This window comes from Pundamilia nyererei, unplaced genomic scaffold, assembly GCF_000239375.1.
Source record: "Pundamilia nyererei isolate P.nyererei 1_Seehausen unplaced genomic scaffold, PunNye1.0 scaffold00004, whole genome shotgun sequence".
Taxonomy (NCBI): domain Eukaryota; kingdom Metazoa; phylum Chordata; class Actinopteri; order Cichliformes; family Cichlidae; genus Pundamilia; species Pundamilia nyererei.
Window position 1 is genome coordinate 3,833,582 of NW_005187405.1, and position 23,127 is coordinate 3,856,708.

General features: G+C 40.3%; 2 protein-coding genes across 2 annotated transcripts in view; both read right to left on the bottom strand.

Annotated features, from left to right (window-relative positions):
• The window catches only part of yeats2 (YEATS domain containing 2), a 26,945-nt gene extending 25,237 nt beyond the window's left edge, over nt 1-1,708 (bottom strand). The window contains exons 1-4 of the mRNA XM_005721228.1: nt 1,505-1,708; nt 1,005-1,110; nt 786-883; nt 547-639 (exon numbers count right to left, since the gene is read on the bottom strand). Coding sequence (XP_005721285.1) covers nt 547-639; nt 786-883; nt 1,005-1,104 — 291 coding nt within the window. The 5' untranslated portion in view covers nt 1,105-1,110; nt 1,505-1,708. The remainder of the gene's footprint in view (nt 1-546; nt 640-785; nt 884-1,004; nt 1,111-1,504) is intronic.
• A 2,635-nt stretch (nt 1,709-4,343) lies between these two features.
• Nucleotides 4,344-22,053, bottom strand: klhl24a (kelch-like family member 24a). Its single transcript, XM_005721229.1, has 8 exons — nt 21,827-22,053; nt 20,298-20,417; nt 19,360-20,204; nt 17,767-17,951; nt 14,963-15,081; nt 9,497-9,685; nt 7,748-7,936; nt 4,344-7,627 (listed from the first exon to the last, which is right to left on the bottom strand). Exons 2-8 carry the CDS (start codon nt 20,370-20,372, stop codon nt 7,427-7,429), a joined length of 1,803 nt encoding a protein of 600 aa, XP_005721286.1. The 5' UTR covers nt 20,373-20,417; nt 21,827-22,053; the 3' UTR covers nt 4,344-7,426.
• Nucleotides 22,054-23,127: the final 1,074 nt, after the last annotated feature.

The following is a 23,127-nucleotide window of genomic DNA, read 5'->3' on the forward strand; positions in this document are numbered from 1 at the left end:
ACAATGAGACCAGTCGGGATATGTTCAGGAGCCAATTTAGTACCTAAAAATGGAGCTACTTCAACAACCTTGAACAAAAAGACAATATTTTGCAAAATATGCAAGGAAACTGTTCCAGCTGAAGATGGAAGCCACAAATGTGTTTCACCACTTGAAGCAAATAAACACCATAAAGTACAACCAGGCTACACAGGAGGCGATACTAAGAGCTGGTGATGTGCAACCTAAATGTCAACAAAAGACTCCACCAAGCATCACTGATTCACACACGAGGTGCACTCCAGATGACAGGAAGAGCAAACTGGGGGGGATGGGGAAAAGCTCTACCTAAGAAACAACATCTTAGGTGGAAAAGATTTTTCAGATTTACATAGTTAAGTGTAACAATTGTTCAGTTAAAGTGTTATTTTATATTTTTACTTCCCAGGGGAAACAATACCTAGGCTACTTGTGTGCCTACATTTGACTTACCGTGTACTACTACTATTGCACTACAATTTTGAGGCTGTATCATCCAACTCTGTGTGCAAATGAATGGGAATTTACCTCTGAGAGCTTTGTCAGTCCAGCACTGGCATAGTAATTAGCTACTATGCATGCCCTGAGCTTGTCCATCATCCTCCTGGCTTCATTAAGACGCTGCAAAGCAAAGAACAGTTAGCCGGCATGCTGTGTATTACACTTAAACGTGAAGAAGACCTGCAAGTTATTGTCCATGTTAAGTTTTTATGCAGTAGCAAGTAAAGTAGAGTAAAATAGATTTAAAAGAAAGTATCACCGGATACCTGACTTATCACATCTATCTCATGCTCTTTGTTCTTCATCTCCAAAGAAAATTGCTCCTTGATGATGGTTTCAATCTTCTGAACTGTTGCTTCTCGAGCTGGATAAAATAGGGAATAGGGAATGAACTTCTCTCCAAGACCAGGGCAAAGCTGAGAGCTAATTTTGACCACAACAAGCAAAGCAGGTGTACTGGCTCAGGGTTCAGAGCATGAACTTACCACTATGTTCAGCCGCCTTGTTTCTCTTACTGTTTTGGACCAGAGAAACGTCCTCATAGTCGGGATCATTGCCCTCTATCTTCCTTTTAATTCCCGACATGGCTTCCTGTAAAGAAGGGTATAATTAGAAAACGTGTAGCTAATCACTTATATGCTCTGATGTACATGATTTGCTCTGCACTTAGCACAGGATTAGCTGCATAGCAGGGAAGCTATAGATAATTGACAGCAATGCCCACAGCTAACCTCAGTACTGATTAGCCAAACAGGTATGCCAACATGGGTTAGCAGGATGTCCACTGCCTACCACGCTATTTCAAGCGTCGACCGATTGTCTAAGATTCATTTAGCACGAATGCACATCGCATTTTAGTGTGTCTCGCCACCGCTATCATAAATAAACATATACATATCGTCCATACAGCCAGCAGCACTCTGACGTTAGCAACCGCTAACCTTGCTAATTTAGCTAACGTTAGCACACAGTTGTACATACATACCGGTTCAGGTTGTACAAAATGCAAATTTTCTGGAGTACTCTGTGATGTGGAGCAACGTTTCTTTGAAAGACGTGTGTTTTTTTAATTCAACGTGAGCATATCCGTTGCGTTTTTAGTATATTCAGACCACACTCGTGTTTAGGGAATTGCTAAATCTCGAGCTCTACAAGTAAGCTAACTAAATAGTGGATAGTTAGCCTTGCAGTTTAGCCAAACAGCCACAAGGGACCGCTGTTCTACCAAATGGATTGAAAACGAGGCGTGGAATGATAGGTATTGTCACCTTTCAGAAGACTGCTTCCCTGGAAAGGATGTTTTATTGTCATGATCAAAAGCGTAACCCGTCTTACAAGCCCTTAGTAAACTAACTACTCTGACAAGATGTTGGTGAAGATGGCATGCATGCCACCCTGTCAAACCTCATTACAACTAGCCATCATGGTCTATTCTAAAGAACTTTATGGGGATTTTACTCCAGTGTTATCATTGCAGGAAGTTTTTTTTGTTTTGTTTTTTAGTGTCTGATTCAGTGGAACTCTTTGGAGGTATTGCATTACAGGGTTGAGTAACCCTTTGTATGAGCAAGCTATATTTGAACTATCATAGGCACTATTAGTCTAACATGTTTAAGCTTGTAACTGCTGTCAGGCTGCATGCCACTAATTAGAAGGCAAATAACACCAGACAAGAAGGGGATCAGTTCATCTTATTTAGCTTTAGCAGAGCTTCACACTTCATCAGACATCAGTTCCACAGTAAACATGTGATCATAAAGGCAATTAAACAGATAACCTTGTCAGGGTTATACAACATTACTTTGCTGCGCTCTTGCAATGAATTGTCCTATCATGTACACATTTCCTTTTAATGAAGCAGAGAAGAAGATCAAACAACATCCTGTTACATTTTCTGTGGATCCGATACCAAGCAAAAACAGCACTAGTATTGTCAATACCAACATGATACTCGATACTGATACTTTAACCTTATGTTATGTGGCAGCAGAGTGTCATGATTTATAGATTAACCCCCATCAGATCATCAATTTACATATTCTAAGTACATTAATTAACAGTACAAAACACACCTTTCAGCTTTTAATGTATTTTGAAATTGGGTTTTTTGGAGACCTGGAATTTTTTTTATTAGTCCTTTATTGATCCAGGTAAAAATCGCATTGAGATTAAAAATCTCATTTCCAAGAGAGACCTTGAGATGTGCACATGTGAATGTGTAAATGTGCCTCTAGTTGCAGTATTTTCCAGTCAACATTCAATTAATATGGGTGTCACTTTAGCTCAGTGGGTGAGCAGGTGGGCTGTGAGCGGTTCCAGCTTCATTGTTGTATCCCTTCATCCCTTCGTATGGTCTCACTTTCAGGTAGGTCTGTGTTGCTCACGTTGGTACATGGAGTTAAACCAAGCATTTTACTCAAACCAGATCAGGCCTGCAACTATACCACAGAGTTGGCATCCTCAGTAATTTATGTTAGCTGCCACTCAGCTGGATAACTGAGGTGACAACATGCTGCCAGAGCCAAAAATCTTATAATCACAGCTGATTAATGAACTGTATAGTATTATCCCGTCTGAGAATGCAAGTCCCTGATGAGCTCTTTGCATATATCAGAACACAGATGTATGGGTAAGGCATGTCTTCAATTTTTCCCATAATGTTTGGGGTAAATGTAGCGAGACGGTAACAATCTCTGAGAGGATTCTTTGTGGTTTTCATTAAACCAAAGCATAATATGGAGAATATAAATCACATGAGACTTAAATAAAAAGGGCCTGATAATGAAGCATGGGTTGCTCAATCCTACTTTAAAAAGTGCAGCTGCTTTTAAACACTGTCCCCTTGTTCACCACAATGACTCATTAAAACTTCACCAGCGTGATTGACTCATCCCTTGGTGAATACAGTGTCCACAGCTCTGTGGAGCAGATTGTTACAACTTGCAACAAAACCCACATGGCGCATCTCTTCTTTTGTGACATCTTCATGGATATTTGTGGGACAATAGTTGTGGTTTCGATGAAATACATAAATCACTTTGTTTCCATTCTTTTTATGGCCGGTCTGTTGTGAAAACGGATGTGCTCACGATCGCTTGATTGAGAAAATACACAACTTCTCGGGGCACATTGACTGCATGCTGCACTGACCACAAGAATCGCTTTTCATTTCAGCCTTCTGATTTCAGTGAAAACTTTACATTTTGTTTGAGAAGGGAACATAAATAACAGGACATCTTCTCTCGGAGGAGTTTTACCTCCATTGCTGGCATGAAAATGATCTACAATGAACATGTGTGACAATTTACTTAGTGGCCACTTTCTCAGGTACGCCTGTTCAGCTGCTCATTACGTAACACAGATATCTAATCAGCCTAACATGGCAGCAAGTCACTGTGTTTTGCCATGAATGATCCGCTGAAGTTCAAGAAAGGAATACGTAGTTCAGAAACTGCTGATCTACTGAGATTCTCCCACACAGTCATCTCTGGTGCTTACAGAGAAAGCTCCGAAAAGCAGCTCTCTGAGCAAAAAGGCCTTGTTGATGTCAGAGGGCAATGGCCATAAAGCTTGAAGATGATGGGAAGGTAACAGTCAGTCAAAACAACACCTGTGCAGAAGAGCATCTCTGAAAGAACACGCCCAACCTGGAAGTAGATGGGCTACAGCAGCAGAAGACCACACCAGGTGCCACTCCTGTCAGCTAAGAGCAGGACACTGAGGCTATCACAGCGGGAATTTGCATTAATGAGCATCTGAACAGGTGCATCGTTGTTTTCTTGTAGACTTTCACTTGTTAACAATGAGTGAGAGCAAAGCGTTGATACATTAAGAAAAACTTTATTGATGTTTCTCATAAACAACTCAACCATTACATTTCAACATACTGCAGTTTACAAAAATCGAAAGATTTTTTTTAAAACGAAGAGCACAAGAAAAGTGTTGCTAAAGTATCACACATCATGCACACAATAATAGCAGTGTATATCACAATTATCTGATGTAATTGCTCACTCGTTAATCTTTCGCTAAGGCACCTAGGGCAGCACTTAAGAGGTTACATCTCTTGATATCAAGGCAAGGCACAGGTGGTGCTTTTCCAACAAGACTGACTTCAGGATCTCAAATGTGGCTCTTATCTGTGTTAACATTTAACTCTGGTGAGCAAGTTGTAACCCTCAGTTTTTTGGGGTGTAATCTGCTGCACGTCCTTTTTATGTTCTCAGCAACACGCAATCCCACAACTCACCACAACAAGCAAAAGATAAAAAAAAACAACCCAAAACAGTACACACACAAAAAAACAAAATGATGGATATTCTTATCAAAAGTCAATAATACATGAAAGACATTAATGAAAATCAATAAATCAGCACAACATGACAGTTTGTGCCCTACTTAAGAGTAAATACTCAGTGAAATCACAGACGCACACACACTTAGATTCTCACTTTATCACTCCCATGCTTCAGCCTTTCCGCTTTCCTGCCCCTCAACCTAACCCGTCGCTCCTCCTGACTTCTGCAAGCAGGTGAATCAGGAGGTGCTTCATTTTTCCACCTGTATTGCTCCTTAACCTGACCTCCATTTGGAGGAATGTGAAGAATGTTTATGTAAAAAAACCAACAACTTCCCCCTACATATTTTTGTTATCATACCTGACAGGTGAAGCATGACCAGAGCTGTTCTTAAAGGATATTAGGTAATGGTGCTGAGTGCCAAATTCACAAATCCCTAAAATTTGACAACTGAAATTGTCATGACGACGCTGCTTCCTTTGCAGCAATATTTGCTGTTTTTTTCAGCGTAGGAGGCAGTGGTCAACAGGAGGAGCTGACAGGCCCTTTTCAATCTCTTTTCTATACGTCACATGAAAGCAAAGAACATTTACTGATACAGTAAAAAAGGAAATCATTGTCATAAAGTTCTACATTTAACAGGATTCTGTCAAAGTGCACAATCGGGGCTCTCAAGAGAACATATTATGCAAACAAGAATACAAAGACACATTTAAATATAGGTTAAACAAAGAAAACAAAGTTAACTGTATATTCACAGCAATCTATCAACACCGATTGTATTAAAAGGTGACTTTTACTGACCAAGAGCCACACCATCCAAAATCCTCATCATTCAAGACTCTTAAACCCGCCAACGGTGTGAGGGCCAGCACTGCTGCACCCGCCACCTTAGCTGACCATTCAACACACATACGCGCATACACACCTGGAGGTATCTATGGTTACCCCGAGTTACATCTTTACATGTAAGTGTACAGGTGAGATGTGGCAGCATTGCACGACAACTCTGTGATAAACCTGCGTGGCTCTCAAAGCATCCAGACCAAGCAGTAAAAGTCACACAATAACCTTACACACACACGCACACACACATACACACCAGACATGCACACCATTTATTCAGAGCAGTCTATGAGTTTGATCCACAAAAGGCTTCTCACATCTACAAAACCACCCCACAAGCCCAGTACACCGATGGACTAACGTCGACATAACTACTTATCATACAATAAACATCCAATTATAAAAAAATAGGCACGGGCAAATATAACTTACCAAAAAAAGGCAATAATGAGTGAAATAATAATAATTAAAAAGGAGCAAAAAATACAGCTTAGAAGGCAATAGCATGGCTGACTGTAAAAAGTGAGGTGATGACACAGCTGGAGCGCAGGAAGAGAAACACACATATGGGAAGTGGAACTTAATGGTGAGTGGTGATGAGATGGGAAAAAAAGGAAACACAAGGGAAGAGCCAACAGTGGCTAGAGTCCAATGTTTTCACAGCTTCTGCTCTTTACCTCTTCTCTTAACTCGGCTCTGGGTTGAGGAGTGAAAGAGCTTCGTATTTATGACAGATGATACTGTGGGAGAGCAGCTGGCTGACTGCTTACCACATTTCTATCAGGTCATTTTCAGTATTGGAGAAGAGGTAAAAAAACAACAACAGAGCACAGTTCGTTATTATGTTCTTTGCCAGAGCTTGGCATAAATTTACTGTATGAGACAAACTGCATGAGTGCAGGGGGGGCGAGGTGAGTAATCTGACCTGATCACTCAGATCAGTATTTTTGGATATATTTTTGTTTCTCCAGAGACAACTGTTGGGTCTCGGCGGATATTTTCAGTGTTGTGTTTTTGCTCATCAGAACTCTCATTAATCATCAGCGACCTAAATCTTGAGGTTATACTTTGCACAGGAATGAAAGCAGAGTGCTGGGAAGTTACATTTTTTATATTGATGGTCTGTAGGTATGATAAATGAGTGCTAGCAAAAACTCAATAATGTAATTGGGAGCACCACCCTTTGTTTTCACTTAATGACTTTTTTGAGCACACCTCAAAATCAAATATTTTAACACGTGTCAATCTATTCATAGAACGCTATGTGAAAAGGTGAGTAAGTGAGCTTGTAGTTTAATCTCATCTCAAGGTCAAGAATGAATCTCGAAGCTCATATTTCAATTGAAACTCTTCGGTAAATGAAAAAGCAACCATGCTTTTGTTTCGCTTTGTTTTCAGAGATCTACAGTGTAATTTAAGACTGATTTTCACCAAAGCACATCTCTCATGCTGATCTGGTTCCACTTTATCTCTGGTTGCAGAGAAGCCATTAGTGTTATCAGCTTCTAAGGATTTCCACAGAAAGGCTATTAAGACAACAAAAGATTCACAGCACCGCAACGAGTCTTGCTACATGATGCTGTGAGGAAATAAATTAGCTCATTGATGCTGTGGTTAGAACTATTAAATGTGCCTCTTATTAAAAAAACAAAAAAACGGGGTGTGGTTAGTTTTTGTCTTTGTACGTGTATGAGTACTTGGAGAGTTCTTTAATGTTTGCTCTCATGTTGAGAGAGTGTCTGTGTGTGCGATCCTGTTCATGGTCACGACTTGAAGTATTTGTCATTGTAACGATGGATGGTTACGCAGCCGTGGTAGGAGATGGCTCGAGGCATAGAGGATGCTCCCGTCATGATGCCTGTTGCTGGGTCGTAACACAGGACGGTGTCTGTGGCTTCGCCATTTTCCCCCCTGCCGCCGAGGATGTAGATCTTTCCGTTACACACTGACATGCCACAGCTCTCCTACAGTTAAAGAAAGACAGAAATTAAAGGGTACATCGTCAAAGTATAGAACTCTTCATATTCTTATGGCTAAAGTCAGTTTGTGGATTCGGGCACTCAGCGTCTGTGTTTGATAGTAACCTGTTTGTTGAAGGTCTGAGCCACATGCATCCAGTAGTCCTCTCCAGGGTCGTAGCAGTAAATGGACTTCGTGAGACCGCCGCACACATAGATCAGATTGTTGAGAGATACTGCTGAGATACACCGCTTGGCAATGGGGATGCTGGCACGTAGCAACCAGGAGTCTGTCTCTGGATCATAGCACTGAACCTGTAACATACGTTTGAACATAGTGGTGTTTTACAAAGATGAAAGAAACTTTATCTTTCTTTATCTTAGAAAAATTTATACCATGCAGTGGAAAAACAGCTGTCAAAAGCAGTAACAACTAAAATATGTAAAGCCCATTCGGTGGTTACTGACTCTTCTGTGGGCTGGCATTAAGTGCATCTCTGTGTGGTTTTGCATACAATCCAAACATTCTCTCACCCACTTATCTTTAAAATAGCCTCCCCCAAAAGTTTGGTCTCTAAGGACTTCCATTGAGCACAGAGTCTCGCTGAGACAGATTAGGACCAATCTAAATGACCCTGTTAGCAGACCCAAGAGATGAGCAGATCAAAAATCTGGAGTCAGCATGGGCTCTTAGTCTTATCAGGCTGCCCCTCTGCACATGAATGTGTTTTTTCTACTCTGCATAGACATAAACAAATATGCCAGCTATTTCACGGACGTAAAAAAACTGCTTCGTTGGAACTTTGGATTCCTAAGAAAGCCAGTGTCTTCCTGTTTACTACCAACAATGTGGCCTGTCATTCAAAACATACTGAAACTATTCCAAGGTACTTGTTAAGTCCAAATTCTGAGGCGATCTGTTTTACATGGTAGCGTGACAGATGACAAATGACCTAATCCTTAAGTAAGTTATCGCTATTGTTACCTAGCATTCATTTCACAGAAAGTTTATCATGGTAAAATGGTCCGTCATCACGTGCCACTGTATTTTTCTCCTACTGTAACATTTCTGAATATGTCAGCATGTTAAGCTGTTGTAGCTTTACTCCTATGAGTAAATGCTATGAAATAAAACCTGAAATACAGTACAATTAATGCATTCCATGGAGAACAAAGCCTGGATACATTAACAAAGTGAAACAAGGTAAATCAGGACCAACCTGAATAAACAGGATGTACCTGTTACTACTATGCAAAACCATCAGTGAGTGTTTGTACTCCAGCTTTACGAAAGCTAAAATACTTGGTAAGAAATGATTGTTATTTAAGCCTTCCCTTTAACTCAATTAAGGAAAAAGGGGAAATCTGATCTTTATACAAATCATGCAGCGACCGAGAACTATGAGGCCTTTACATATTATGTTTTATGTTGTGTGACGTAAAGGAGCTTGAAAAAAAGCAAAACAAAGCAGAATTTTAAACTTCCATTGCACACCTGTAATTATGAAAACAAGTTATCTGAGAGCAGCTTAGTCTGTTTGTTTTGTTGGTTTTTGCCCTTTATCACCGTCCCTCTTACCCGCTCTTTTTCTTTCCCTCTGTCTTTCTCCCTTTTCCTTTCCCCAGTCAAGTCTGTCCCATGTTCAGCAAATGAAAATAAAATAAACAATAAAAGCAAAGGTGAATCAAATAGACCAATACAGCAAGGCTGGGATGGTCCATTTGGTAAAGTAAATCCGTTGGGCACCTTTCTTTGCCTTTAGACAACAATTCTGATGGCAAAAGAGCCAAACGGGACAGGCAAAAAAAAAAAAAAGAAAAAAAAAAAGAGCACTATGTGCTTGAGTGTGTGGGTGCTGAAAAACCATTTATCACCTTGTCTGAACAGGTTTCATCGTCAGGCCCTCCTCCGATAACAAAGAGCTTTCCAGCACAGCTGGCCACAGCTGGAGAGCTGACCGCTTCTTTCATGGGAGCCACTTCTGTCCAGCGGTTAGAGAAGGAGTCATAACACTCCACACTGCTCAGGCGGCTCTGTCCATCATAACCACCCACAACATAAACCTGCGGACAGACACACAAATGTATGAGGGTCAGATGAGGGGCCAAAATTAAAAGTAAGAGAAATTTCAAGCATAGAGAAACAAAATTATTCACAGCAAAAAGATGTTTGCATTCAAATTCACTACTTTATGAACATGAACAACAGCCTCTATGTCAGCTTTAGAAAACCAGTTCATCAGGAGCAGAGTGTTGCTGACGTACTTCTTCTGAATAGGCACAATGATCAGTTCCTTACTGCAAAGCCCAGTTCATCTGTTAACCTTTAAACATAAATCTTCATAACTACGAACGTCTGAACTTGACAGCATACTTGTTACAGCCTGAATTTCCACACTGTCATTCTGCCTGATGAAGCAAATCTGGCAATCACTATGCATAAACTATATTCCAAACTACAGCAACAGAATTGGGGATACTGTGTTGACATGAGACAGACCCTACAAATGCTACAGCAACTTTGTGAAAGACACAGATGTATTTTTCAGTTATGCTAATAACATCCTCTGTAAAGGGCTCACGTGTCAAGAAAACAGTGAGGAGCATTGCTGGTTACAAGTGCGGTGTTATGCAAGAGAAAACCTTCAGGCTGTTCCTGCCTCTCTGCAAAATAGGAAACATAAATAAGTACAGACAAGAAAAAGAGGAAAACAGGAGAGACAGCAACAAAGAAAGATGGAGGAAAAGAAGAGGAACAAAAAGACGGAAGCTGATGGGACACACGGTTATTAGCATTAAACGTCTGGCTAATGCTGAATAGCACTATTGTTTTTCCAACTGAAAAACTGACAATCCCTATTCTTGTTTATAACTCGTGGGGGTACAGGAGTAGTATTGTCTCTGCATTCGTGTATTTTCAGTGACAGAATCACATAACTGAGCTGCCACATTGTAACTCACTGAATAAGACCGTGGGCATGCACGCCAACTGCAATTTGTTTATTTTTAATAATTAATGTTGATACAGCTGATAAACTGTAAATGTGGGTTGTTTTTTCCTAAAAGTGAGAGACGCGAGAGAAGCAAAGAGCGATAAAGAAGAAAACAGGCTACTGAGAGATAAATATAATCAAGTGCAAGGAGTTGTTTACAAAGGATTTTGTTAAACTACTGGTTTTGTTGAGCTGTTTTTTTCCTCCTTTCTATTTGTATTAACAACAATTTCAATCCAGTCACATGTAAAGCTAGATACACACCTTTAAGGCGCCCACAGTAATAGCAACAACAAATGTAAAGCATCTTGTTCTTCCTTATGTAATTCTGGTGGGCTGGCGCTTTAAAGAGCCATTGAAGATATCCAGACACAAGATTGTTTAAAGAAGGTGGTGGAAAGGAGTGGGGGTGGGGCACTGGATCACTGTATTTGCACTCTTTTAATAAGACATCAGCTTTTGATACACCATGAAAGTCTGTCAATACTAGGACATAATGGCAGCGCAGACAGCCAATGAATACTGACCTAAAGTATGCAGCTGTCATAAAAATATGCTGAGCTAAACAAAATCCATAAATCTGCAGACACAATTGTAATTCACTGAACATGCATGCTAGTTTTATGACCATATTTAAGTGCTGAGCCACTGGTTAAATGATTAACAGCTTCCTTAACATGTGCTAAGGTAAGATGTAGTTAAAGCAAGAGAAACACAGAACAACTACAGCAGGGGGACAAAAACACGAGCGTATTAATAGAAAGAGCGAAAGAGTGTGAGTGTGTCTGAGAGAGAGACTGACAGAGAGAGAGTGAAACATATAATAGATGTGAACAGCCGTCACCATGTGCCACCATAACAGGGACAGGAAAACAAGTGGTGACCTATTTTAGATTATATCTATGGAAACTAGACCAGTCCAACAGGACGTATCAGACTTGCAGGACACTGAGAAGTGTACACGTGTGTGTCTGTGTGATCTTATACCGCCATCCCCGTGATAATCAGCTATCCTCTAGAGGTTTACACTTCAGTAAACCTTACATTCATTTATCAACTTTAAGTGTAGTAGGATTATACCTGGTCCTGCATTATAGACGCTTGTACTTTGTTATTCTAAACTTGCAACTGCCACATCAGTGCTTTTTCACCAAAAGGGGAAATTACAAGCTGAATGAGGAAATGAGAGGGTATAAACTCAGGGGGAGGGGAACTGAATTCTGAGGAAATCAACAAACAGAAAGATACATTGTCAAGGGGCAAAATATCTCAGAGATAAAAAGCCAGATAAGAACCTGGAATGAGACCAAAACAAAAAAGGCACAAACTGGAAAAACCTTCCAGATCTACATGCCAAACGATTCTGAGGTAAAATGATAATATAAATAGTACTATAAATATACATTCAGGTAATTTGAAAAATGATAAATAGAGGTCTTATCTCTGACAGACGTTTATTTACCTTCAGTTAGGAGGACAGCTACTAAAGCGATCAAAAGGATAAAAACTTTTAAAGCTTTAAGAAGCATTTTTCTATAATTACTTGACAGACCATCGACAAGCAGAGGATAAAAGAGAATACATCACAGAGTAATTCGTGTGTCTATGGTTTTAGATACGCTTACATTTTTTTGTCCAGTTTTGAGTTGCAAAACTTGTACTTTGGTATAAAAGTTGATCTTTTTTCATTCAACAGGTTTTGCATGGGAGTGCCCAGCCAGCTACAGACTCTTACCATTAACCATGGTTTCCTTTAATGTACCAATATCAGTCATGTTTTCACCACACATGTGTGCATGGTTCACTTTGTAGTTAATTACTGACTCTTAAAGCCACACCATGACCACCAACTAAATACCACACTGTTGTAGAACAGCAGCACGTACACCAAATGCACATATGTGGTTTGCTGTGGCAAGGCAACAAAATATTTTGAGTGTCGTGTAAAATCCAGTGTAGATCAAAGAAACGTCCCAAAAATAAGAAAAGGATGTTTGCACTACAGACCTACCAACGATAAGAAGTCCCTGAGTCACATCCCCTGTGAAAGAGTAAATACAGAGCTATTTCAAAGCTTTCCAAGAATACTTGTAGCCGTGTCCATTAATTTGATGTTTGTAATAGTGAGTAATCATTTGTCACTAAAGTGCATATGAGTGATGTATTGGCCTGAACATGAACTTATGTGCATGCATGAACCAAAACAACTGTCCTTCTTTAGACGACATCAACAACAAATGTCTACAGTTCAGAAATTTCGTCCAACGAGAAGTTCAATTCTTTTTTGATTCTCTTAGTGATCAATTCTCTGTGTGGAAAACAGTCCGCCTACACAAGTCTGAATTTGAACACAATGCACAGAGCTAAGGCATGCGTGCGACTCCTGGGTCCACTGCGATAATTCCTATTTTGGAATATGCAGCTGTCAGGAGAACATGCCAACGCTGATAAAAGACACTGAATAAATTTGGAGACATACAAGTTTAATGGACTGGTAACGGCTCTAAAGCAGAAGCACTTATCAAGTTCCGTCTGTAATGAAGACAGACTTGACTGTACAGTATATTTGTGTGATGAAGATTATAGTATGGACCCAATGCGTCTTTACAAACTCATTTGGAGCTCTTGAATCTATGTATAGCTGTACTAAAAAGAAAATATCTGTAAAAGATCATTCAAAATATTTTTTGACAGTTGAGTTACTTTCAGCGTGGAAGGTATTAACAGGATTGTATACGAAGATTTGTGAGATGACACCAAACCTTCAGTTAACACATATATGTGACAGCAGAAAGCAGCCTATCGCCAAAAAAAACAAAAACAGATGACTTAGTGTGTGTGACTTCATCAGGTTTAAAGATAGATATCTAATGCCAAACACCCTTACGACTTCTTAACTATTTCCTTCAAGCCTCGATGGAAAACCATAGCCGCAAAACTAAAATGAGACATATGACTGAACCACGTCATTTTAAAGTAGTCAAAAAGCTCCATGGAATAGATTCCAGAAATTCCTAAATATGTAGGTGTTTGCTCTTTTGTACTTTATCTCAAATATATTAAAAATCCTTTGGAACAAGGAAATAAGAAACGGTAAATACACTGAGCGAGTGACACATTGTTTTTTACAGCGCTCAAATCTTTGCAATCACACGTCATCACATGCACACAAACTTTACTGAACTTCAACTTTCAAAGTACACATGCTGGATTGACACTGATGTAATGGAGCGTTATGCTGTAGTACACTGTGCAGCACTGATTGCTTGACTGTAAGCTACACTTTTCTCTATAAATATTCCTATGTGGCCAAGCTGTGCTAGCTATGAAAAACCTCTCTGAGACAAAGAAATCTTACATTTCAAGACATTTTGATTATGAATGTCTATAACATCTTCAAAATAACATGTGTAAAGTATATGAAATGACTGAATCAGCTACAGACTTTCAGTAGCTGAAGCTACTGTTTAGTCAGCTCTAAACAGTAGCTTGTGGTTCTTTTAAAAACGAAAACAAACTTTTGTCTGTTGAATAGGCTCCTGCGTATCAGGGTTTGTGAGACGAGTTGGCAACAGCTGTTTACAAACCCTCAGGCAACACATGGATGTGTGACAGCAAAAATCAGGCTATAATCAAATGGAACTGCAATAACAATTATTGTCATTTTTTCTTAGAATTATTGACTGAATCAGGTTTAAGGCCAGATGCTTAATGTCAATCATCCCTAAGTATACAATGCCTTTAGGAATTTCTAAAACTATCACTTGACCCGGAATAGTGTGGAATGAGACCTACGTCGAATATGCAAATTCGACAGCAATTGAAAACTTCCGCGGAAAAGATTCCACAGATTCGTGTAGACATGTAAATGTAAGCCCCTATCTAAGACTTGATCTTAGAAACTATGTGAGGAAGTAAGGAAGATAATGATGATGCTACGCATTCTCTTTATTCTTCTCGGATGAACCCATTACTCAAGTTTCTGTAAACACACATCGCATTTTTCCTGTGAAGCATAGCTGCTGGTTAGTTCCTATGTAGCCAAGATTCAATAGCTATGAAATGTTGGAGACAGACAGATACGACATCCTGGAAAAAAACAACAACAACAGCTGTTCTGTCACCTGTTATAGAAAAAGTTACGAAAATGTCTTTAAGAGAGCGTTCACAATTTCTACAAGACATTTAAAAAACAAAAGGAAATTGATATGAAAAATTGCAAGTAGCAGACACGTCACACTCTATCATGAACTAACTTGCGGTGTTGCTGTGGTGCTGTCACTGGGTAAAACCTGATGCTGAAACTTAAGTCGAGTCAGACATCAAGAGGCATTATGTCCCTCCTTACCTTGCCCAGTAGCACACCCATCTTGTGCCTCCAGCGACCTTTGTTAAGAGAAGCCACTCTGATCCACAGGTTGAGCTGGGAGTTATACATCCACACGTCCCTGCTGTTTATACGACCACCTAAAAAAAAACAACAAAATGAAAACAGCTCTCATGAATACAGTTAAGACAGCTCTGAGTTCAGCTTTGAGTGCTCTACATTTTATAACTCTATTCACTATTAGTCTAACAATGTGGTTGATCCTATATAAAAACTTTAAAACGCTACTCTAGATGAGCAGCACACTTTGGGTGTTAAGTAATAACTTATCGCCTAACTAGGTCAGTGTTGTAAGTCTTATCTGACTCTGACACACACGCACACATACCCATGCAATTATGTTCCAGAGATTTTTTGTTTGTATTTACCTTCAAAGCAAACACGCATGAAAGGATCTTTGTCTGCTAACAATCTACTACTACTGCAGCGTATCCTCTATCTGTCATCTGTGACATTGTGGAGAAGAAGGCGTCATTTGACCATGTAATGACATGACCCAGCCACATTTCAAGCAAGCCCAAACTTGTGCCCCTTCTTGCCTCCCCGCTGCCAAACATAGACAGCAGGAAAAAAGAAAGAATCTCCCCTAAATATTTAATAAACAACAGTAAAGTTGGAAGAGAAAAAGGTAATGTTATCAATTCTGGAAAGAAAGCAGGTCTAGGAAACAGGTTGCTGGCTTTTATCCAACAACCTGTTATGTATCGCGTGTCAGCAGTGCTCAGAAGGTTGTTTACTTTGTACAGCACACAGATCAGTGGTTGTGTGGAGCAACGATAAAGTGGAACAAAGGTGGAAAGGGGTCTTCTGCAGGTCTGTCTGTAATTAATGTTCAATCATTTAAGAAGAAGCCAAAGAAGCTAGTTGCAGCATGTATCAGCTCAATCAGTCTGCAGGAAGAAAAAAATCCAGACAGTGTGCTGCTCCTGAAGACCTGCTGTTGAAAGATTTGCAATGATGGAGACTTTATCCCTTCAAAGACAGACATGTACATTTGAAAAGCTAGTCATAAAAGCAGTGTTTCTTTGGAATAGGGTCTTTCCTCTTTAAAAATGCCGGTAGGTAATGTCTTCCCGGTGCAGATGGGGAGGGCCACTGCTAATCACTGTTTTTAAAGCACAAGAATCCATGACTTTGGGAGGTCCCAGACATGATTTGTGTGACATTTGCATGTCTTTGAAATACCAATAAGCATTTCTTAGAGTATGTCTTAGAATACCAGTCATGAAAAAGCAACTTGTGACAATGAGATACAATCCATGTATGCCACATGTATGTGGCATGAACATGTGTTGCTGCTCCCTAGCTGATAATACAGTAGGAGGCTTATTGGAGTGTTATTGACCTAAGTAGGTCAGTACTGGCCAGAGTTCAAGTCCAAGGACAGAGAAGCCAGGGACACTTTCTATACCCATATCCTATTTAAGACCAGAAATAACTGCAGCTGTGCTACATACTGGAGGCCCTCGAAGGTATTGCGACAGTGCATGAAAAAGGGCAGGCAGAATGGTGGTATGTGCAGGAATGTGACTGAGACAAATAAAAGTTGAAGAGGAGGGATTTAATGTATCAACACACACAAAAGACAGAAAGTATGTCAATAAAGATCGCAACAGGCGATAAAGCAGTGTTGTGCATGTACTTCTGTAGGACAGGCACGGGGGAGGGAGGGCTATGTTGACGTTTTCATGCTGTTTGGAGGCTGAGTGATAGCACACACGTGAGGCCTTGGCGCGGGACAGCACTGCACTCTTTGCTAAAGGGGAGAGCTTTCTTTTTTTCTCTCTCTGTGTCTTTCTTTCTATATTTCCCCCTCTTCTCTAGCAATGTTTTATCCATTACTGCAGTGCAGCTCATATAAAGCATGTTTGAGCATGAGAAGGCCTAGCAGGCACATCAGACCTCTTGTTAATACTTTTTCTTAGGAAGAAAAAAAACACAAAAAAGGAAAACATGTTAACCTCCAGGCTCTCAAGTAAACTATACAGATATAAGTCTAGCACACAGCATAAATGTAAAATAATGTTTTGACATTGGCAAATACCTTTACTCTGACCTCACCAGTTAAAATAAATGAGAAAAACATCTTATTTAATGTAGGATGTATTTTCACCAAAGGAGACTTGCAACACACTTGGCAGCAGTTTGAAAAATGCAGCAGTCTTGACAAGCGCCCATGAAGGCTATACCTCAGATTAACATTTACTGTAAAGCTTCTTGCAGAAAAAACTATGGAAACAGACTTTTTCATCCTTATACGAAGAAGATTCAGAGAAACCTGGAGAGTTAGTGTCAATTTGGTGACCTTGGGAAGTGGTCAGTAGGAAGAGAAAGAAGGACAGAAACAGCCAGTGAGGGTGTCTCATAGCACTGAGCCTGCAGAGTGCCTCCAGATGTTGCGCTCATATTTTCCTTCAACTCGAATGGGCTGAGGCCTTAAAAATAACACAGGGCAAACAGTCACCGTGGCCTTTCCTGCCTCTCCGCTGAGAGATTAGATGGCAAGTCAAGCACAAACCGACTGTATCTGATGTGTACCCAGCACTAAAATATTACTTACCTGAATTCTAAATGTCCACTAGCAAAAATAATACATTGAAAAGTAATAAAAAAGAGAAAACAACACATTCACCAATTAGTTCCTGAGTAGTTTAAGGTCAAGAAAGCAGTAACTTAAACTTGGATAGATGGTATTTAAAATTTGTCTGTGTTCAGGCTTCGATAAAGCCATGCAAATAAAGTGTAGCATGTGGGCTGGATCTTACCTGACACCAGGATGTCGTTGCGAAGTGCGCAGACAGCGTACTCTGACTTGGTGAACTCGGGCAGTTTTGCCAGTGATTTCCATTCTCCTGTGACTGGATCGTAGCATTCGTTGTAGGGCAGGTTGAAGCCCCCTACCCGCTCACAGCCACCCACCACCACAATCACCTCTGAGTACCCAGTGGACCTTTAAAATAAAGAGCAGAGGGAGGGGGAGAGCCATAGAAATGACAGATTAAGTACAAATGAAAGTGCAGAAATGATAAAAACAAACAAAAAAAGAAGTTTAAATAAAAAGGCCAGCAAGGAGGAATGAACATTGCAGACATGGTGTCTAATTAAAAGGGTATGAATATATATATAAACACACATGTCAACACCTGGAGGGCAGGGACATAAAAGGTTTCAACAGGATTTACCTTCATTTATCTTCAAGGCAAAGTTCAGCTTACAATGAAAGCATCAATCTCGGGCACAACAAAAACACACTCGAGGCTAAGCTTAAGCTGAATTTCCATGATCACAAAGCTTTCCTCTTTGGCTGTTCAACACATGCCCTGGACATGACTACATTTCCTATGGGAGAGCTAATTAACTACAGCCTCTTTTCTTGTTCTACCATTCTACCATTCATATGTCAGATATTGGGCTGTACCGTGTTGAGAAGTAGGCGTATTTGCAGTTTCTCTCATGGCTTGTTTACACGTTGTCAGAAAAATGCACAGTTCCAGGGCTGGTTCAAGTACTAAGAGAAAGTCTGGCCCCGGAGCACTTTAGCTTTGTGTCTAAGCTGTGTGGATGTGATCAGTTTCTTTCTGGAGGCTTCCCGGGGGAGGAGAAGTCCAGATGCGTCTAACAACTAACAATACACTTGAAATACACAACGCCTTATAACCGACAACTACAATTGCTCCCTCTTTTTTTTTAGGCAGGTCTAACAACAAAGGAGACAGTACACAGTCTACCATATGGCCTGCTTTTTTAGTCAGCACCTGCTTTTGTCCTTTATCAGAGACTTTAACATGCAGGTGTACAAAAGTAAACACATACGGCATACGGGCTGCTTGGTAAATAGGTACAAAGTTAACAGGTGAGGACAAAGAGAACCCAAACACACTGGTGACGTGAGTTAGACTGGTGATACGACAACAAGACTCAACATTTCATGATTACCATGTCTTGCGTCACATAATTTTTTCTTTCCTTTACATCAAGTCTGTACAGGAAAATGCGCGGCCTCCCTCATTATCATTTCCATTTTAAAATAGGACTACAAAACCCAGCTGACTCAGTGACACACTTGTCTTTTCAACACACTAGCACTCCCTGTGTTTTTCACACTGAAACACACACAACAACAACACGGGCAGGAGCACTGAGTTCACGCGCATATCGTAAAATCTAGTTATGCAATGTGGGATAAAAGATTGGCTAACTGCTTAAAAAGATGTGTTTTCTATCACGGTGACATCTTTCATCGTTGTTTGAAACATAATTCAAAAAGGCTGGCAGAAAAGACAGTTCATTTATCACTCATGCAACTGTCACACACACAAGTCACCTTCCTCATACCTGGGAATCAACATTTTAGTTACCTTCGTGGACGAGTTCTGGGTGACATCATTTCATTTCCGAGCACGTGGTAACGCCTGGCCTCGTGGAGAAGGTGGTAGCACTCTGGGGCAGTTTGGATGAGCTGGTCTCCCTCCACGGTCTGAACAAAGTAGCTGGGGTGCAGAAGGGGCAGGCGGACATGGTGGAGGAGAGCCTTCAGAATGGGCTTCCTGGCCTCCACGCTGTGGTACACCCAGCGCATCACTGCCTCAAACACAAACTCTTCCTTACAGACAGAAAGTTCATCACTGTTAATGTACTCTTCCAACTCTTCTTCACGCAGGTCGAGGAACTCCTCGTGATGAGCCACCTCTGAGAAGTTGGCCAAGGCGTAACTGTGACAGCGGCTGGCCAGCTGCTTCAGAGAATGCGCCTCTGCAAAGCGCTGGATGCCCAGACAGTTGCACGGGTCCAGCTGATCCTCTAGGAACTTAGCGCAGGCATCACGGAGTGTGGTGATCTGGAAAAGGCTGGCGGTTTCAAAGAGAAACTGGACATTTTCAGTGGTGATTTTGGCACGGCCGGTGTAAACGTAGTTGAGAAATGAGTCCATCGCCTCGGCTAGGATGCCGTTAATTTCAACAAGCATCTCACGGCTCTCGCGGTGATCATTGCAGAACATGGCTCTGAAGTAGGAAGAGCAGGCAGATAGCACAGCGCGGTGGCAGGGAAACTCACGGCCCTGCACACTGATGACCACGTCGGTGAAAAGGCGGCAGTCGCGAAACTCATTGAACACCTGCAGAATGCCCTCTGAGTGTGAGGATCCGGAGCAGAAGTCCAGAACATCCTGGTTGGCTATATTTTTAGATTCAACCTCAAACACCTTGGGAGACAAAAAGACGTGTGGTTTGATAAGATGCCACAAAAGATTTGGAAACAAATGTTAGTTATTTGTGTATCTTTTCTTTGACTGCACCTTGCGTTTGACAGCTGGCGAGTCTCTGATCCCAGAGTCCTCCCTGTTCAACCTCCTGCCCAGCATCAATACCATGGCTGCCACCTTCAATATAGGTCTGTTTTATACTTTAAAAGATATCTGAGGATGGAGAGCAAGTAATGTAAAAATATTATTATTATCATGTTATTCTTTAGGAAATCGCAGCAGGGGATACTTGAAAAAGGGTGGTGAATATATAACAAGAAGCCCAATTAGATTACTACAGTATGAACTGAGATCAGTCACCAAACAAACAAAGCCCTCACAGAGTAAAACCACAAAGCATGTGTTTGGAAGTAGGGGAGATCACGCAAGTCCCTCACAAGCACAGTTCTTAAGCCAGTGGGGCAAAAACAAAGTCTTACGTCACAATTTAAGAAAAGAATTTCCAAGGAAGTCAATGTCAGCAGAACGCAAATCAGTATTGCACCTTGTCTGCGAAGCAGTTGTGCCCTGGAGCGCGGAGTGCATGACACGGAAGATGGGAAACAAAGAGACACAGGCGGGAAAGAGGCTGAGCAACGGTTGGAACGGTCTACACGTCAGTCAGGTTTGAAGGCGTGGGGGCAGGGATGCTTTTCTTTGAACAAGTGCAAAGTCAAGGATACTAGTTTCTTTTTTAAAAGTATTTTTGGCAATAACCTCTTTGAGAAGAAAAGACAAAGCAACCAAGTGAGTCCCAGTAATTACGTTTTGTTACGCACTGAAAGGTAGACGGCATCTTTAGGTCACGGTATAAATAAAGTTCATAAAGTTCTTGAGAATATCTGATCAAGAAAGGATTTATTTTTATTTTAAATCTATTGCCGTGCTGTATTTTTAAAAGCCGGGAGCATGCCTGGCTTTTGCTCCGGTGAGGTAATTTATCTCTGGCTATTTTTAACAACAACTCAACCCATTCACGTGCGTTAGCTTGTTCCCCACAGGCAGCTGCGGCAGCACCTCGTCATCCAGATTAAAGGACAGGTTTAGCCAGAGGTATCTGACGCAGATATCCTTTGTGATCAATACATAATAAGATGCATAATACGATGCAGATATTAAAAAACAACAACAACACCACAGTTTTTACAATATGCACTCATACATCGTTTGTTAGTACTGAAATTAAGCTAAATTTACATAGAAAAATGGCTGCAACAATACTCAGTTTGTTTTTTGATATTTAAAATAGTAACAGATGCTGAATTATGTGTTTATTTTATGTTAATTTAATATTAATAAGGTTCAACTCGGTAAGAAATATATCTACTTGTATATTTAGGTGTGTGGTTAAATAGCTAAACAGGTAGAAAATACTTTATGTGCTTCGATTAGTAAGACAAAAGAAACTTGCCTCGTGCCCACCGTTACCTACTTAATTTTGTTTTTTTTTTTAATGTTGGGCTGTTATTTTACTCTATATAGCACAACAGACTCAAGCAAAAATAAATCAAGTAATAACAATAGAAATAAGTCTAAAGTTAACAACCACAAATGTTTACTTAGTAAAATGTAGAAATTAATACCTTATGCAGAAAGTTCCAGATGAAGCTTCCTCCTCTCTCTCCAGTGGGTAAACAAATTTGTAGAACAGTAAATCTGTATCCTAAAAAAAGTTTGACTATGTATTTCCGAGTAGTTATGGTCGAATGGTTATAAAAAATAAAGCAGGCTGATATCCAGCCGGGACATGTTGAATCGCGACGATGACAAAAACAAAGACTTTCTAACTAGCTAACTGTAAACACAGACCCTTATATATTTGCCAGGGAAAAAAAATAGCCATCCCTCTGCCGCTGAGCATTATGGGTTGTGTAGTTCGGATTATTGTTTGTTATTGGGCGTTGAAGAAGGAGAAAACTACAATTACCAAATGCTTCGAGTCCTCCACGTGGCCTCCCTTTGTTTGCAAACAAACTTTTACCGAGGAAAAAAAAGTTGCTGTCAAGACGTGATGGCGATCGAAAAAAACACGGAAAATAACAGCAGTTTTTAAGCGCTGCTTATACGGACATGTAGAGGGCGCGCGAGTGTGTAGGACGCTAACGTCATTAAATAAATGTTTGCTATGTAAAACACACCTATATGAAAGCGGATTTACACAGTTATATAATGCACAGTGATACCCATAAAGGACATGCAGAAAAACCGTATAAACAACATGAACACGTGAAAAAAATACGAAAAGCAGCATAACAGACTTTTTTTTTAGGTGAGGAAGGAGGAGCTTGGCCGGAATTAAGAATGTCACAACTTCCTTTTGCCTGCTGCAAAATATTTCCCAGAGCTTCCAGCCGGTTTCCTTGAAGAACCAAGTGTGCTATCATTGGTGCAAATCCATATGAACCATGTGCCTACTATTTACACAAAAAGCGAGCAACTGTTCCCCTGAAGCACACTTTATCCAAACATATGCAAATACTTTACACAGATTCAAATAAAAACATCAAAAAAGATAAGGTTGTAAAGGCATACAGTGATATCGGTATTCTACACTATAGTGTAGTAGTACTATCATCAGTACCTTTCACACTTACAAGTCTCCCTCCCATGGTCAAAAGACTAGAAATAGGTGTTATTCCCCACAAATAAACAGGAGCATCTACAGGATGAAGCACTTGTTGGATGGTGTCATGTATGTTTTTTATGTATAGTAACCTTATTTATATTGATACACACAGTATCCTGCAAAAATAATATATATTATTTAGAGGCTGAAAGCTTTAAAGAGACACTGGATATATTTAGTGGTGATTTTGGCACAGCTGGTGTAAATGTAGTTGAGGAAGGACGAAGTTATTGTACCGTGTTCTACATTAAAATCAGT